At 44.7% G+C, this 16,547-nt stretch overlaps 1 protein-coding gene across 3 annotated transcripts in view; it reads right to left on the reverse strand.

The window, feature by feature from the left end:
• SMG6 (SMG6 nonsense mediated mRNA decay factor) overlaps nucleotides 1-16,547 on the reverse strand; it is a 201,269-nt gene that overhangs the window by 145,641 nt on the left and 39,081 nt on the right. For all 3 annotated transcript variants that reach the window (XM_015098571.4, XM_012185470.4, XM_042255500.2), the window contains exons 9-10: nucleotides 7,381-7,442; nucleotides 382-527 (exon numbers count right to left, since the gene is read on the reverse strand). In XM_015098571.4, coding sequence (XP_014954057.2) covers nucleotides 382-527; nucleotides 7,381-7,442 — 208 coding nt within the window. The remainder of the gene's footprint in view (nucleotides 1-381; nucleotides 528-7,380; nucleotides 7,443-16,547) is intronic.

A 16,547-nucleotide genomic window follows, 5' to 3' on the forward strand; every position in this document is an offset into this window, starting at 1 on the left:
GCGTATGGTCTCTGCAATGAAACATTTCAGCCATGCCTCCCCCCTGGGACAGGCTTTGGGTCTGCAGCCTCCAAGAGGCCTTGCTGCTGCCTTCAGCACAGCCAGATGTGCAGCAGCGTCTCTGGGTTTGCAAATTAAGCTCTATACCCATGATTCCCTCCAACCATCCCACCCAAGCACTAGAGAGTCATACGGATTTCGGAGAGTACATGAAAGATCTGAAAGGCGGGGTGGGTGTGTGTGTGTGTGTGGGGTGTGTGTGTGTGTGTGTGTGTGTGTATGAGTGTGTGTGTGTGTGAGACTATGTAGTGGTATGGCAGCACAGGAAAGAAGACAGATTAATCTTTATCTGTCTAGATTAAGAAACTGGATGTTCCTTACCTTTCAACTGGGAGTTGTGTACAGCAAACATGTTGATGGTCATAAGCTGTAGCATGCGGGTACTTCCAATAGGAGAGGGGCTGTGCTGCAGCAACACCTGGAACTCCTTGAGGACCTTCTCAGCCACTGCAGGGAACGTCTCCATCCTACAAGCACAGGCAGCCCGTCAGTGAGGCACATCCCCGAGAGCACTCAGCGCGTGCACACACGCACACACACACACACACACACACGCACGCACTCATTCATTCATTCCTTCCCTCCCTCTCTCTCTTTCTTTCTCAGAAAAGCAGACAGCTGACACCTAGGATGTTTCTTTGCCTTCACAAACCTTCCGGGTACCCTAAGGTTGTGAACAAATTTAAGAGAAAGACGTGTTCAGGGTTTAGAGATGGAAACAACTCAATTTTTTGGATAAATCACCATGAGTTATTACGCTTTGGTATGCTATTTCCTAACCTCTGGCAATAAGTGGATTCAAGCTGAAATCAAAGTTTCTCTCTGAAACCATCAGTTTTTCTAAAGAGTGAACAAATTTCCTTTAAGCTCTCAGGCCAGCATAGTCCCCAAACTCTCCAGTATGAAAACCATATTCTAGGAAGAGGTTTGTGAATCTAAAGATTCTTCACTCAAAGCTTCACTCCAGAGGGGCTCTCAGACGCAGTTCAGCTGCTGTCAACTTAGGGGCCAGCACACGAATCATTCCATGCAAGGACCCCAAACATCCCCTGGAGAATCCCTCGACCGGGGGCCCCAATGGTCTGTTTCGGCCTTTCCTGGGTTGCTGTCCTCCTCCATCTCACAAGGGCTCTGCTCATCAGGGTCTGTATGTTTTCAGGCCAGTGGAAATATAATGCCCTGGCCAACTGCCACTCCCAATACAGGAAGAGCCTGTAATGTAGGGAGGTAGAAATCTAGCCAGTGACCCGGCACTCCTAAGGAGAGGTCATTCAAACCGCTGCTTGCCAAACGCGGCCACAGAACGGTGGTGCACGCCTGGAGCTCCTCTGGCAACGGGAATAAACCACAGCTGAAGTCCTCAGAAATAAAGAGCAAAGTCAAAACTCAGTGCTCGGGAGAAAAAAACCAGGCACAGGGGCCTGAGAGCCATGCTGAACAATTCACGGTCACCAGAGCATCTTTCATCCATCCTCACACCCCCTCACAAGCAAACAAACTGCTTGTGGTACACTGCGTGTGTATTGGGGTGGGGGGAGAGGAGGGTGAGGAAGAGCTCCAGCTTGGATTAATAAATAGTTTCTGGAAAGCCACAGGGAAGGGAATCCTCCTCGAAGGACACAGCACAGTCTCGAGTCCTAGGGAAAGGTGCTTCTGCTTTCACCTGAACCTCGACCCTTTCTCCGGTGTGTAGTAAGCACCCTCCCCAGGGAAGAAACGCCACAGCCTTCTGAAAGCCTGGCAAGCTTCATTCCTCGCCCTTGGAGGCAACTCCGGCGACTGACCCCCCAGGACCCAGAAGTCATGCCACAGCTACGGGTCAATTACAGTTGATGTCCCAGTGCCCTTCTCTGCTGAGCTGTCCTCGTTTTCATTGGCACAAAACATGCCAGGAATTTGCTTTCTTGCCCCCACATGCCATTTCAAGTGCCACCCTACCCCACACTCCTGCCACCACCACCCAACAACAACAAAACAACCAAAACACACTGATTTTCTCCCACCTCTAAAAAGTTTCAGAACCACTGAAACTCTTGGTCGGTTTGGAATGGCAGAGAGTGATATGTTTGGGGCTGGACTGGATCCATTTTTCCCCCTGGGCTGTAACAAAGGTTTCATTTTAAACCCTGACACTATGCAGCACTCTTTCTGGTCGGAGGTGGGGAGGGGGGCTAGCACTTCTCATTACGAGAGCTGCAGAGTTCACTCTGCTTGAAAAGCAGCCACACTGGGCGAGATTTGGAGCCATGTGTCTCCGTGTTGAAAGGCGGTGGAGAGCCAGCACAGAACGACGTGACAGAAGTGTCACGTGGGACGGTCCTGCTTCGAGGCTGTGTCTGAGGAAGACTCCCGGGATGGGAATTGAAACACAGCCATTATCACTCCCTAGGTCAGACTGAAGCCTCAAACGAGCGCCAGGCCAAATGTCCACATCGTCTTTTTTAAGTTAAAAAAAAAAAAAATTTGCTGTTCACCTTTCAACTAGTTCACAATGATTAAAACAAAAGAAAAAGAAATCAAATGCATAAGGGTATGAGTTAGAGTAACTCAAATTCTGAGATACAAGGGAAGATGGAGTTCTCAGACAACATCAGCTTTGTGAGGCAACAACTGAAGGACATGCAGATAAAAGATTCTTCCTCAGAGCTCAATAACGGCGTTTCTCGTGCCCAATTTCATAACCAAAATGCTCTCTGGTTTTGGTCTCCAATTACCTGTAAGTAGTTTTATTTCTTTCTCTTTGCTCCACCCCATATTGCAGAATGAAAATTATACTAAAACTGGGATAATGACAGAATACAATTTGTTTAGGGGAAAAAACCCACAAAATAAAATGATGGTTTTTATGGCTACATAAGTAATTATGCAAATGCAATAAAAAGGTCTAAAGAATACATAACCTGATGTCTAGCATTATCTCTTTGGAGGGCACAGAGGTTGGGAAAGAGTTGAAAGAAATTTTAGAAAAGCATACTATACTTTTACAAGGAGATTTTTATATATTACTTAAGTAATAATTGTAAAAGTTTTACACAAGAAGCAGCAGCAGTAGCAGCAACAGAGAAAGAGGCGAGAAAGCATAAAAAGATGGCAATTTATAACAGTGAAAAACTGGAAGCAGCCTAAAACATCCAACAACAACAGATTATTAAGATGGCATATCCATACAACTGAATTCTATTTTTTAGAAGCTGTATTAGATTTTTTTTAAGTTTAATATATATTAACTGAAGACAGTTTTAAAGTAGTTTAATGTGATCCCTTTTATAGATATTTATAAAAAATAAATAAGAGAATGTACGTGTGTGATGTTTGGAAGAAAGATAAAAATATATATCAAGTGTTAACGGTGGATAGTTATCTCTGGACAGTGAGAACAGGGATAATTTTTTATTTCTTCTTTTTGCTGGGTTTTCTAAATATTTTACAATGAGCACTGTATACAGTAAAAAGATTTCCCCTACGATGGACACTTCTGGCTTTTGTATATAATACATTTCTAGTTTTAAAAAGTAAATCAAGACACAAACATAATATTTTTAACAATTCGAAGTCCAAAATAAACACATGAGTCTTTGAATTCCAAGAGATCTTGAAAGTGTGCAAAGAGCATGACTCGGCAAGCACGTAAAAAACTAAAGTGGCAACTTCAACCTAGGCTACAATGGGAAGCTAAAGTATTCTCTTCGTCACAAGTCAGAAGTCTACAGATGGCCGGCTTGCTGACCCCCTCGGAGGAGTCCAAGTGCGGGTCCACTGTGCTTCTCCCTGGGAGACCCAGTGTCCGCCAGGAGCCACACAGCACTCCCGCCTGGTTCCGTTCCCTGAGCCCGGGAGGACTCTGGCCCTGTCTTTTAAAACTGTATGATCACTTGTAGGATGTGCATTTCACTGGCTGAAGTGATCGCTTTCTGAAGGGATCTCGAGAGACACCTCGTCTCCTGTGAATGGCAGTTTCAAGAAACCAAACTCTCAGACAGTGCTGGGACCAGACCCGGGAGTGACTCAGGCAATGACTAACGGGGCAGGACCCAATCTCTCAGATACTGGGGAACACAGCTGGCCTGACGATATTCTCTGTGGAAAAGAATAAGGCTCCCTAATTTTTCTTACCATCTTGATTTTTAAAAACTGTACAAGATAGGAGCAAACCAATAGCAAAATCAAACCAAACAACTCGGCCGTGTGACAGGGTAGCCACGAGAAACAAAAATCACAGGGCTATAGGACATAAGGACTGTAACAGAGCTTGGAGTGCATCTGTTTAAACTACTGATAAGGAAACCAGAGCCCACAGACACTCTGACTCGTTCCCTCTTCGAGGTCTTAGAACTAGTCAGCAGAGAAAAACAAACTCTTTTTGGCACCTGATTCCATCAAACACTTGGAATTTCTTTTTTTGCCGGCTGCTGAGAGAAAGGAGACTGGTGTGGCACACAGTAGGCCCTCAACTACACACGGATGCAGCAGGGAGCACAGGCCCAGAGAAGACGAAGGCTGGGAGGGCCACGCTGCCGGGGCTTTTCTCAGCAGGCAGGCGGGACGGTGGCTGTGTCTTCAGCTGCTCCCCATTACAATCTCCTCACTCTTAATTCGTTTTCAACGCCTCCCACATTTCACATCTTCTTGGTAATTAGGCAGCAGTCCATGTTGCTGTGTGTGGCTTGGGCTCATTGCTTTTCTGGTCTTACAGACTTCTATAGTTTGGGGCTTTTTTTCTTTCCAATAGAAAAATTATTGCTGTTTCTCTGCCTTCCAGAATAAACATGGGGCTCAATTCTCTTTTCACCTCCAAGAGAGCACAAGAGGAATACTCACCGAGGGGCTGAAGTGCCTAGAATTTACATGCATTTTCCTCATGTGAACACTACTACAACTCAGTGTTCATGAAGGTGGAACCAGACCGGCCTTATCTTTTTGCCAACAGAGTTGGTTATATGCAGGAATGGAAGAGATCTTGAAAAATAATCTGGACCACAGGAAACCACCTCTGACAAATGAGATAATCTGCTCATTTTTCAACAGAGAAGAAAACTCCTGAACACCTTCCCTCTGTGAAATTTTCTTACATATAACCCAAACCTCTCCAGCTGCAACATAAGCCTATTTTTCTCTTGCTGTCATCCCAAAGAAATCAAAACTATTTGCTTATGACTCTAACAGTTAAACACAGTTAGGGTACCCCCAACAGCTGTCTCTAAGTAAACCTTTGGTTATCTTATTTTTTAAAGATCCATTTATCTTCTCAGAAATCATTTCTAGCTTTTTTATCATTATTGAGACTCTTTTCCAAACTTCCTCCAAAATATATCTAAACATGAGAAATTTAAAAGGGAGAAAAATAGGGTTTTAACTAATGCATAATCTGAGTTTATATACATATATAATATGTATATTATATATATATATATCCTAAACATTCCTATATTCTAGACCAAGATTTTTAACTTTTTTAGTCCCAGAAGTTTCTAACAGAGCTGAGAAATGCCTGTGGCAGTGGTTCTCAATCAGGAGCAATTCTGCACCACAGGGAACATTTGGCAATGTCTGGAGACATTTTAATCGTCACACCTGGGGTTGAGCGGAAAGGATGCTACTGGCCTGTAGTGGGTAGAAGCTTGGGATGCTGCTAAACACAGGACAGCCCCTACAATTAAGAATTATAAGGTTCAAAATATTAGTAGTACAGAGGTTGAGAAATCCTGCCTTAGAGCAAACATGGTGCATAAACATTCAAAGGGCAAACAGAGCAAGAGGAAAAATGGAGAGAAGATACTGACAGCAAAGGCAGTAAAGGACAGATTTTTTTTTTAACGAGAATTTTTAAAGAATAAAGAGATGAAGAATCACAGCACCTATTTCAAGTGTAGTACAATAGTTTTTTTCCGTTATGATGTGCTATTGTATGAAATAATATCATCTTACCCACCCTGAAACTGCAGCTTCACATTATTCACTAGTGACTGGCCTGGGTCTATGATGACCCAACAGAATTCAGGATTCCTTCTCTCCAGTCTTTTGCAATCTACCCATTTCTTGTAATGATTCACTTATTCCTACAATAACTATTTACTGAGCACCAACTACATGCCAGGCACTAGGGTTACAACAGTGTTGAGCAAAAACTCCCACCAGAGTAGAGCTGACGTGGGGGCAGGGTGGGGGGGGTGCTGCCACTGAGCTGCCTAGCTTCCTTCGCTGAGTGGATTACTTTACGCGTATTTCTGCTAGCAGACAGGCCTCTACTGGCACCGCTCCAAGTTTTCCAAGTCATTTCAAGACTACGGCCATCCTCGTCACTCTTGCCCAGGTTGATGATACGTGAGTATGTAAAAGGCACAGTTTCTAGTTCACCAACACGTTCAACAGTGTCCCTCCGAACAGGACGAAGCCTTTCAGCTTCTCCCACTAAGGAAACCTTCTAGAGCGTTAAGAGATAAACTTACAAGGTTATGACAGAAAGCGAAAGGGAAACACAACAACTGGGGCAACTGGAGTCTAAAACAAGCACCTCAAAGGGTAGTTCTCCAGAAAACCTCCAGCTCAGAACGCATTAAAATGCAGAGAAGACTTGCGGGCACCGCCACCTGTTCCTCTCCTGGAGTGACGAAGCACTCAGCACAGGGGCGCAGGCTTCACAGTCAGGAGAAACTCTGACCCACCGAAAGAACACTCGAAACGTGGCCTCTTCCCAGAGACTTAAAGCGCTAAGCGACAGGGTCTCCCACACATCACCTTCCCTGAGATTTATCTGGAAATCCATGGTGGCCAGTGAAACCACAGCCAAGTCTCAGCATTGACTGAGCTCAGCAGCATGGCGCCAGAAACTGAGCCCAGAAGGAAGGGGTATGGTTCAAAGAGGGAGAAACTGTCGGAGGAAAAAAAAATCACTGTCCACTCTTTTTCCCTTCTCCTTAAGGGGAAGTGAGTAGATAGTATTTTCCCCCAAGGAGGACCCCTGGCAGCTGCACCCTGGGACTGAGCATGACTTCCTTGAGGAGCTCACTAGGGGCTGAGCCGGAAGGCAGAGGAAAGAGAAACCCAGAGGGATAAGGGGTGGGGGGTGGGAAAAGACTGTAGTTAAAAGGGGGTTTTAACAAAGGTAGGGAAAGGGGAGTGGGGGGGGGGGGAGAGAGTAACATTTCCCAAACTTCATGAGCACAGGAGGAGAGTGAGTGGAGGGAAGGGGAGGGAAGGTGGAGGCCCCTAAGAATTCACACCCTGTGCCCTCAGTTACAAACACAGTCTAGTTGCTAACAATATTAAATTCCAAAATGACTTGTAATGTAGGAAAATAAAATAAACATCCTGCACACTTACCCAATCCGGGTAAACAGCTTCCCATGGGCATGGAGAAAACTGAGGATGAACCTTTTGTTCAGCTGCATGGGAAAAAGAGAGAGGAGAAAACAATTAAACTTTCCCCAGTTTCCTGTTACTGAACAGAGTCCCTAGTGACACAATAACCTGGCCAGGGTCTAAGGGGTGGGCACTAGGGATGGGAACCAAATGAACATGCCCAAACTCTCACACAGACCCAGAGCCCATGCCCAACAGCTGCTGCTCAGCTGAGCCAAGAGGACAGCAGGCTCAGTGAGGAGACAGCACCCCCTGCTGGCAGCAGTGCCTGAGTGCACAGGGCGAAGCTCAGTACCAGCCAAGCTGCACAGAAAGTGAGATGCCTCTCGCCCTCTGCCATCTACAAGTCACTCTGGCCTCATACAATGAAAATGAAACAGCGACAAGGGCAAGACAGGAATAACGATGATCCTGCATAAGTCCATGCTCTTACTTACGAGCTGTTTTTCTACCTACCCCAAAAGCAAAATTCTTCTTTGGAAACCAAGGGTAAGGAAAGCCACCACTAACTAGCTCACCAAATTGTACTTCTCTGGCTTTTAAAACCAAAGTTAAAATCTTTCTCTTTTTTCTTCTTTTAAATAAAAACTGAGTGCTGGTTTTTTATGTGAAATCCTCTGGCTTTTAAATGTTAGCTACTAACAACAACAACAAAAATTTAAATATTAGGCAAGCCAAAAACATACATTTGCCAGCCATATCTGGCTCACATCCATAAGTCACCAAATTTGCAACCTCAATTCAAGGTTCTAGAAAATCTACTTCTATCAAAAACTAGGAGAGAGACTCTTCTGAGCAAAACAAGGGAGGGAAAAAAACTTCAAAGACAGTAGGAGTAATCTCAAAATCAAACCCTATCATCCTCCCTGGTCTCCTGGAAGAAATGTGCTCAGGGCCTTGTAGCCAGACACGAAGAAGGATCAAGAATCCCTCAAGAGTGGGTGCTTAGGACAAGGAACGGTCCAGCACCCTGGATGCTCTGCCCAAAAGGCTCATACTCTTGCAAAAAAGAAAACCAATCAAATTGTGGCAGTGCCACCAATTTCACACGGAAACTGAATGTGAGGAAAGGAGGGCATTCTCACCTCACCAGCGACTTCAACCACAAACTGCACGTAATCTTCAGTCTTTCAGCCTTTATTTTTGCTTAAACGAATTACATTTAATCAGCAACACCAGATCAAACACTGAATTCTGGAGTTAAAAAGGATACTTTACGGAAGGTAACCTGTCTCTATAGAGAGGCGAGTCAGGACTGGGGGGACACTGGGTTCCATGAACAGAAGGGAAAGATGAGGACCTGCTGCAAAACGAATGGTCAATGGTTCTGCCATGATTAGCGGCAAGGCCTGGGCTAGAATGCAAAGGAAGGTAGTGGAAACCCACCCCTCAAACCTCTGCCACTTACCTGCCTCGGGGTCTCAGGCAACAGATGTAACCTCCCTAAGTTTCCCCTTTTACACGATTGAGATACAACAAGTAGAACCTCCCAAAGATTTCTCTTCTACACAACAGAGATAACAGTGCCTCCCATGCGCAGCATGCTGTAAACACTCAACTGTCAGCCAAACATCCTCTCCCGATGAGCAAGTGGTAAAATGTTAATAACTGGGGAAACCAGGTGAAGCATATACAGGAGTTCTTTGTATTATTCTTATAGCTTTTCCATGGGTATAAAATTATTTCAAAACAAAAAGATAAAAATACATATTTCTCTATTCCTGTTTTAACTCAACTGTCCCTTTTTCCAGCTGTCAATCATAAACTGGTTAACTCATCCATAACCACTTATATTTATACATACAAGGTCATTAGATAAACAGTATTAACCCATCTCATTCAAGCCAGTTATGATCCCCCAGCCGCAACACAGCTCAAAAACTGAAGCAACTTAAACCAGTACATGGCAGAGTTAGAACCTGAACCCAGGTCTTCGGACTTCAAAACAGTTCTCCTCCCCTTCAACTGCCGTCTGTCTCAGGAAGAGAACTGGTGAGCTTATTCATGGAGGGCTGATGAGGGAAGAAGAACTGAAAGAGTAGTTCAGTTTTATCTTCAAATTTTCCTTACTGATTAGGCAGGAAACATACTGCGTGACCCACAACGCCTCCTGCAATAGAATGAGGGCACCACGGGGTCTTTCAATACTGTGATTCTAGCTACGTATTTCCCAAAGACCTCACCCTCAGGGTAGCAGATGACTCCGACTTAATTACCTGAGTTCACACCTGCCATTAGTGTATTTTAACTGTATCCAGTAGAAAGCGGATTTCAATGCATTGTTTCTCAACTAGTGATAGTGAAGGGAATCTTAGCAAACTCAAACTACACACACATTCTCTCTGACCTTGGTTAATGAGAACCACTGCTTTATTTTTAGTCTGAAAGTACCTGCTACCCTAAATATAGTTTCTCTCTATTTGTCACCAACATTCTGAGCAGGAAAGGAGCTAAAATGTAGATACATTCTAGAGAGAGGTAAAGCATGCTATTCTGAGGAAGTAGATTTGTTACACGTTGATTAAAATGGGACTAAGCCTCATCGAAGATATCAACACGAAGTCAGCAAGTGCTGAGGCAGAACTTTAGGACAACTTAACTGACACCAAGTCCACAGGAAGGAAGGTCTCAGTCTGAGCTTCCTCTCTCTCCAACACATCACCCTGGACTGGCCTCACGTTTTGAACTTCTTGACTCTTAACAGGGCACTCGGATGGTCTCCTAGGTGGAGAAAGAACCATTTCTCCTCGTATGGTGAGACTATCCGCCTCCAGATCTTCCTTGTGCAATTATATACTGTTCACCAGAAACCAAAAATGCTTCTTGGGTGTAGCCCTGAGAGAAGGCGTTAGCATTATTAAAGGGTGCCTGGCTCTTTGGTTCAAAGTCCAAAACCCACTCACTGTGGACACCTGAGTCTTCTATAACATCTAAAAGCAATGACCCAAAGAGAAACTAATCGTGGGTAGGACACTCACAGTAAAGTCTACCCGGCCATTAACTATAGGATTATGAGTTAAAATGGCTTGGGTTGTTCTTAAACTGTAAAATGGAATTTCTACCACTGATATCACCTAACTCAGAGCTAAAAGGATAAAATGAAATAATACAAATTAAAGCATTCTGAGGAGTTAATGTTTTATGCCTGCCCTGGTTATCAGCACTCAGAACTGCCTGAGTGCTCTGCAGAGCAAGGAAGGAGAAAGAAGCTGCTGAGAGGCAGCGAGGTATCACCAGAGGAGAGGACTCTGAAATATGCCCAATTTCAATTCCAGAGAGCTGGTCCTCCTTCGAAAGAGCTGTATGGAAAACTGAATATCTGAAAAGTGAATCATTTTAAGGACAGTAGGAGAAAACTTGATATTAAGAGGAACGCCAGCATGCATCTTTAAAGGGTTTGGGGAAATACAAACTACACTCTCTAATTTATTCATCTGGAATGCCTCTACTTTTATACACCAAGTATTAAAAAAAAAACTTTGTTGTGTTTTAAAAGGGGGCTCTATACCCTTCGATATGACACAACATGGGTGAAGGCCAAGTTTCAACAGTACCTATTAGAAATAGTCAAGGACTCTCAGAGCCTGCCATCAAAGCCCAGTCATCACCTCCGTAAAGTGCTGAGATTACAGGGCGAAGAGGACTGTGAGCACAGAGATGAAGCTGCCCACCTTCACCCCAGCGCCCCTGCCAGGCACAAGCAAGAGCAGACTAACAAGACAGGGTCCTCAAAGCCAAAGAACTTGTAGTCCAAGAATAAAAGGTAAGCAAATAACATATGAACTTGCCAGCTCCCCATTTATGCCCCGAAACCTAGGACACGGCCTTCTGACTACGAAGGTGACAGGGGGACTGTGCTTCCCTTACTGTCGCTGTCCCTCGGGCACAAAAGTCTGTGGTGGGGAGATCTAAGAAGAAAATAGAGAAAGGGAGGATGTAGAATGTGGAAGCCAACGGATAGGTCAGCAGTATAACCACCACACAGTAGGAACAAAACTGTTCGTTAGAACGTCCGTGATTCCTCTTTCCAGGATATAGATGAAGAACAATGTAAAGGCAAGTCAGGTGGCAAGACTCAGAAACCTTGTAGGGACAAGACAGAGCAAACCACAAAAATCAATCCTCAAATCCCAAAGAGCCCCGCCGAGGTGGAGATGGAGCAGGTATGGTGAATTACTCCTCACCTTCAGTTTCTTCTCCCCTGAACCGTTCTGGGCAGGATGACAGCTCAATTAGCTCTAATTAAGCCCAAGCTCCATGTAGCGATGTCCTACTTAAATGGCTGGACTGCAGCCATGTGAACTCAAGTGTAAAACATGCCTCTTAAAACTAGGGACCCCTTCAAACAACGGTTCTCACTCTCACACAGCAGCTTAGTGCTGCCTCAACAAAGTCTTACATGAAAGCAATTTACTTGCTATTGCTTCATTATCTCCCCTACTTAGAGCCAGCAGACCAGAGGGAAATGGGGCTAAATGGTTTGGCAAATCAGCAGTCAGCTCCGGAAAACCCGGTGAGCAGGGGGACAGCCGAGCTCAGAGTACCGGCTGGCTCTCGGGAGGATGACTGGCACTAGGTTTAAAGAAAAGAGAAAGAATCACGCATCTGTGACTATTCTGTATTTATGACTTATTTGTTTATGGGGGTAGGAAGTGGTATAGAACAGTTTGAACAAAGACCACTGAACTGGGTTCAAGACCTGGGTTTGAATTTTGATTATGCCACTGATTTGCTGTATAACTGTTGATGAGTCACATAAAATTTCTAAGGCTCTTTCTTCAACAATAAGATGAGACGGCTGTGGAGGAGAAAATGACAATCCACTCTAGTATTCTTGCCTGGAGAATCCCATGGACAGTTCGGACAATGCCTGCGATCCATGGGGTCACAAAGAGCTGGACATGACTGGGCAACTGGGAACCCACACACATGCAGGTGTTAGTTTCAGCAGGGCGCTCAAGGCGAAGGAAGCTCGTAGCATGGCAGGGCAGGCAGGCATGTGAGCACGTGTGGGGAGCAGACCACGTCCCAAAGTGCAAGTGTGTGCAAAGGAAAGAGGAGGTAACCATATGACCCAGCAACCCCACCCCTTGGTATATACCTAAGAGAAACACACACACATGTCCACACAAAAGCTGGCACATAGGTGTTCATAGGTCATCACTCACAACAGCCAAAGAATGGAAAAACATATCCACTGATGAACAGATAAATGTGATAAATGACATAGATAAATGAAAATAAAATGTGGTCTCTATCCATAGAATGGAATAATACTCAATATAAAATGTAGTAAAAGTTTTTAGTGATGCAGACAAAAAAATAAATAAATAAAATGAGAAGGCTGGGTGAGATGAGTATCAGCAATTCCACACCCCTGAGCATGTCCACATGCTCAAAAAATACAGATTCCCCAGGCCTTCAGAATCAGAGTCCTGAGGGAGGGGAGAAGCGGCCTGGGAGTCAGCATTTTGAAAATGTCTCCAGGTAATTCTGAAAAACAGACAGACTGGGAAACCCTGGGCTAGATCATGGGTCAGCAAATTATGGCCGAAGGGTTTTTTAGTATGGTCCATGAGCCAGGAGTGGTTCGTATGTTTTTTAACCACTGAAAATCGAAAGAATTTTTCATGACACATGAAAATCATATAAAGTTTAAATGCTGGGGTCCACAAATAGGGCTCTACTGAAACACAGACACGCTTGCTTGTTTCATATTGTCTGTGGCTGCCTTCCCCCTATGAAGGCAGAGCTGAGTGGCTGTAGCAGAGAGTATGTCCCAAAGCCTAAAATGCTATCTGGTTCTTTCCAGAAAAAGCTTGCTGATCCCTGGGCTCATCTGTAGCACTGGGGTCTCAAAAAATGTTTGGATCTGCACAACACTTGAGGGCTACCACACACACAGTGGAAACAGCAATGATGCTCCTGGGCTGTTTGAAAAGAAGCACCACCCCCCAGGAAGTTCTGGCAGCTACCCTCCCACCTACCAGCTCAGGGGAATCGCCAATCCACAGTGCTCCTTCCAATTCTAAACGCCCAAAGATGCAGAGTTCTAACTAAACTGAATCTTTCTTGCCAGCTTCTCAGCAAACATCATCCTGTTCTGTGATGACAGCACAAAACACACCAAACGCCACAGACTGCTGCTCCCACAGCTTTTGAACCCAAACGCCCCGAAAGCCAGAGAAATACGAATGGGGTCTCAAGGCTTCCAGCTTGGAAGCCACCATGGGGCTAAGGGGCCTCGTGAAAACATAACACACCCAAGCCCAATCAGTATTTCACTTGGGCCAGCGGGCCAGGAGTTCTCCCAAAACAACCCTAATCAAGGGAAAGTGCCAGACTAAGGTTTATGAATCCCTGTGCTGTGTGGTCTGACAACCTAGAGCTCAGAAGTACCACCAACTTAGCATCTCAAGGTATACAGGGAAAGAGAGAAAGTTCAGCCAAAGGGCAGCACTGTTGCTCTGACTGAGTTACTTTCTGAATGAGTCTTCTTTCTGACTCATCTCTCTCAAAGAGTCTGGGAACTCTCATGCCCATCCACCCAAAAAAAATGGGGGAACTGGGACAACTCTGCATCTGCACAAAGTGGGAGAGAAGAGGAAGGGCTGAAGCTCCCACTTGGTGATCAGGTAGGCAATTAGAAAATAGCTTTCCAAAGGCACATATACAAGTTCAAACCATCTTTTAAATGAATGGGTCAATAGTGTGTTGATGATGGTGAGTGAGGTCCTTCTCACCCTGTGTCCACCCCACTCATTCATTCATTCAACAGAAACTGACTTGCCATCGTCTAGGTACATGATACTGTGCATGAACTATGAACAAAGCAGAGAGAATCTCTGCTTGGCGGGTAACCCAATTATAAAGCACCATGATTGGGCAAGTATAGGATGCTATCTATTGCCACAGTAGAAGCATCAGAGATGTCAGAGGAAAAGTAGATTAAGGAGTCACGTCTATGCATCATAAGCAAAGAAGACAGTGTGAGTGATGCTCCCAAGAGTGGCACACTAGCCTGACCAGGTGAGTGATTCTGCAAGGAGGAGACTGGAGAAATAGGCTGGGCCAAGTTGCAGAAGTCCTTGTTAAACAGTTTGACATTGATCAAGTCACTGAATGGTTTTGAGCAAGGCAATGACATAAACAAAGCTCTATTTTTAAAAGGACGTTCTGGCTACTGTTTAGAAATTTTAGCTTTTTTGGCGGGGGGGCAGGGGGCAAGATAAAGTGTTCAGAGGCCAGGAGACCAGTTTATAAACTGCTGTAATCCTCCAGTGGCAACAGAGAAAAAAGAAGGAAGACAAAGAAAACGATCATTCCATGCTCAAATGATCCTTTGTCCCTAACTCCCAACGGTTCCAGTTCTATTAGTAACTCAATTTACAGAGACCAGCAGTGGCCCAGACCAAGTAGAAGCCTTTAGAATCATATAGAGGTCTTACTCAAACTACGTGAAACACAGATTTCATCTTTAGAAATACACTGGAAATTCTCTTATTTCCTTTCAATAATATTTTTAAACAGCCTAGCATAGTGTTTGAACTTAATACGTATTTAGTAAATGACCGTTGAAGAATCTATTAAAACATACAGATTTGATAATGGTAAGATAGATTATCCAGGTAACACACAGGAAAAAAAAAAAACTCAAGAAAAACAGTCCGGTACTAATATTAATGCTGGAGAGAAATAACATACTCATCACTATGAGCATTTAAATCTCTCTCTCTGACAGACTCACAGACTAAGAGAACAAACGTGTGGCTGCCAGGGGGTAAGAATGGGGGGAAGAGACAGGGAGTTTGGGATCGACATGTACACTCTGCTGCATTTAAAATGGATAACCAACAAGGGCCTGCTGTACAATGCTATGTGGCAGCCTGGACGGGAGGGGAATTGGGGGGAAAACGGATACATGTATGTATGGCTGAGCTGCTGTCCACCGAAAACTATCATAGCGTTGTTAATCTGCTACACCCCAAGATAACATTTAAAGTTTAAATACATATATATGCGTGTGTGTGTGTATGTATACATACACACACACACATACATTTCTGGAGGATAGTTGGCAAAATCCAAAAGTATTCAAAGAAAAACAGTACTATCAGGAATTAAGGGTTTTGATTCTGAGTAACTGCTCCATCTGCTATATTCCAGCTCAAGAGACTGGACAAGAGACCACAGCTAACATGAGAATAAAAGCCAAAGTCCTTACAATGGCCGACAAAGAGTCCTGTGTGATAATCTAAATCCTCCACTCCTGCAGCTTCCTGATTCCTGAACGTGTCAAGCACCGTCCCTCTGAGGACACATGGAAAGAGAGTATGGTGGCCACCCTGATCCTCTAGCCCAGTGGTTCCCCACCTTTACAGTTCACTGGAATTGCCTATGAATCTTTGAAAAATTCGATGCCTGGCTTCTATCTTCAGATATTCTTTCTGATTTAACTGGAGAGGGGGTGAAACCTGGGCATCAGGATTTTTAGAAGCTTCCCAGGTGACTGTACTGTGCAGCAAAGTTTGAGAGCCACTGCTCTGGTTCCCACAGCTTTTACAGCACTGATTGCCAATTTGTATGCACATACCACGGCTTTGTGGACTCTGTTCACCACGGCCAGCAGGCCCATACAAAGTAACCTGTAAGCACGTGGCGAACAAACAGCCTGTCCAGTTTGGCCTTTGGCTGCTCCTCCTGCCTCCCCTCTTGCTGACTGAGCCTGCCCTCAGCAACGAAGAATTATTCATGGTGCCCTCAATTCACCGTGTTCTCCCTGCTGCTATGCCCAGTCTCTGTCTAATGCCTTCACACACACTCCTTTCTATTAAATATATCTAACAAAGCCCTACCTTTCCTTGCTTAAACCCCTCTTTCCAAACCAACTCCAGGCTGTGCTTGACACCTTATCCTCTAGACGCAGAGACTGTTTCACACGCCTCTGTGATTCTGGGTCTCACGGTACATCTTAATCACATACACATGCCTGTCTTTAGACCAGCTCTGCCCATAGCATTTCTCCATGGTGATGGAAATATTCCTTATCTTCACTGACCAATACAGTAGCCACTGGCCACAGGTGGGAAATGAGTGAAAGGTGGCTCCTGTGACTGAGGAACTGAATT

Source organism: Ovis aries, chromosome 11, assembly GCF_016772045.2.
Source record: "Ovis aries strain OAR_USU_Benz2616 breed Rambouillet chromosome 11, ARS-UI_Ramb_v3.0, whole genome shotgun sequence".
NCBI classification, from domain to species: Eukaryota; Metazoa; Chordata; class Mammalia; order Artiodactyla; family Bovidae; genus Ovis; species Ovis aries.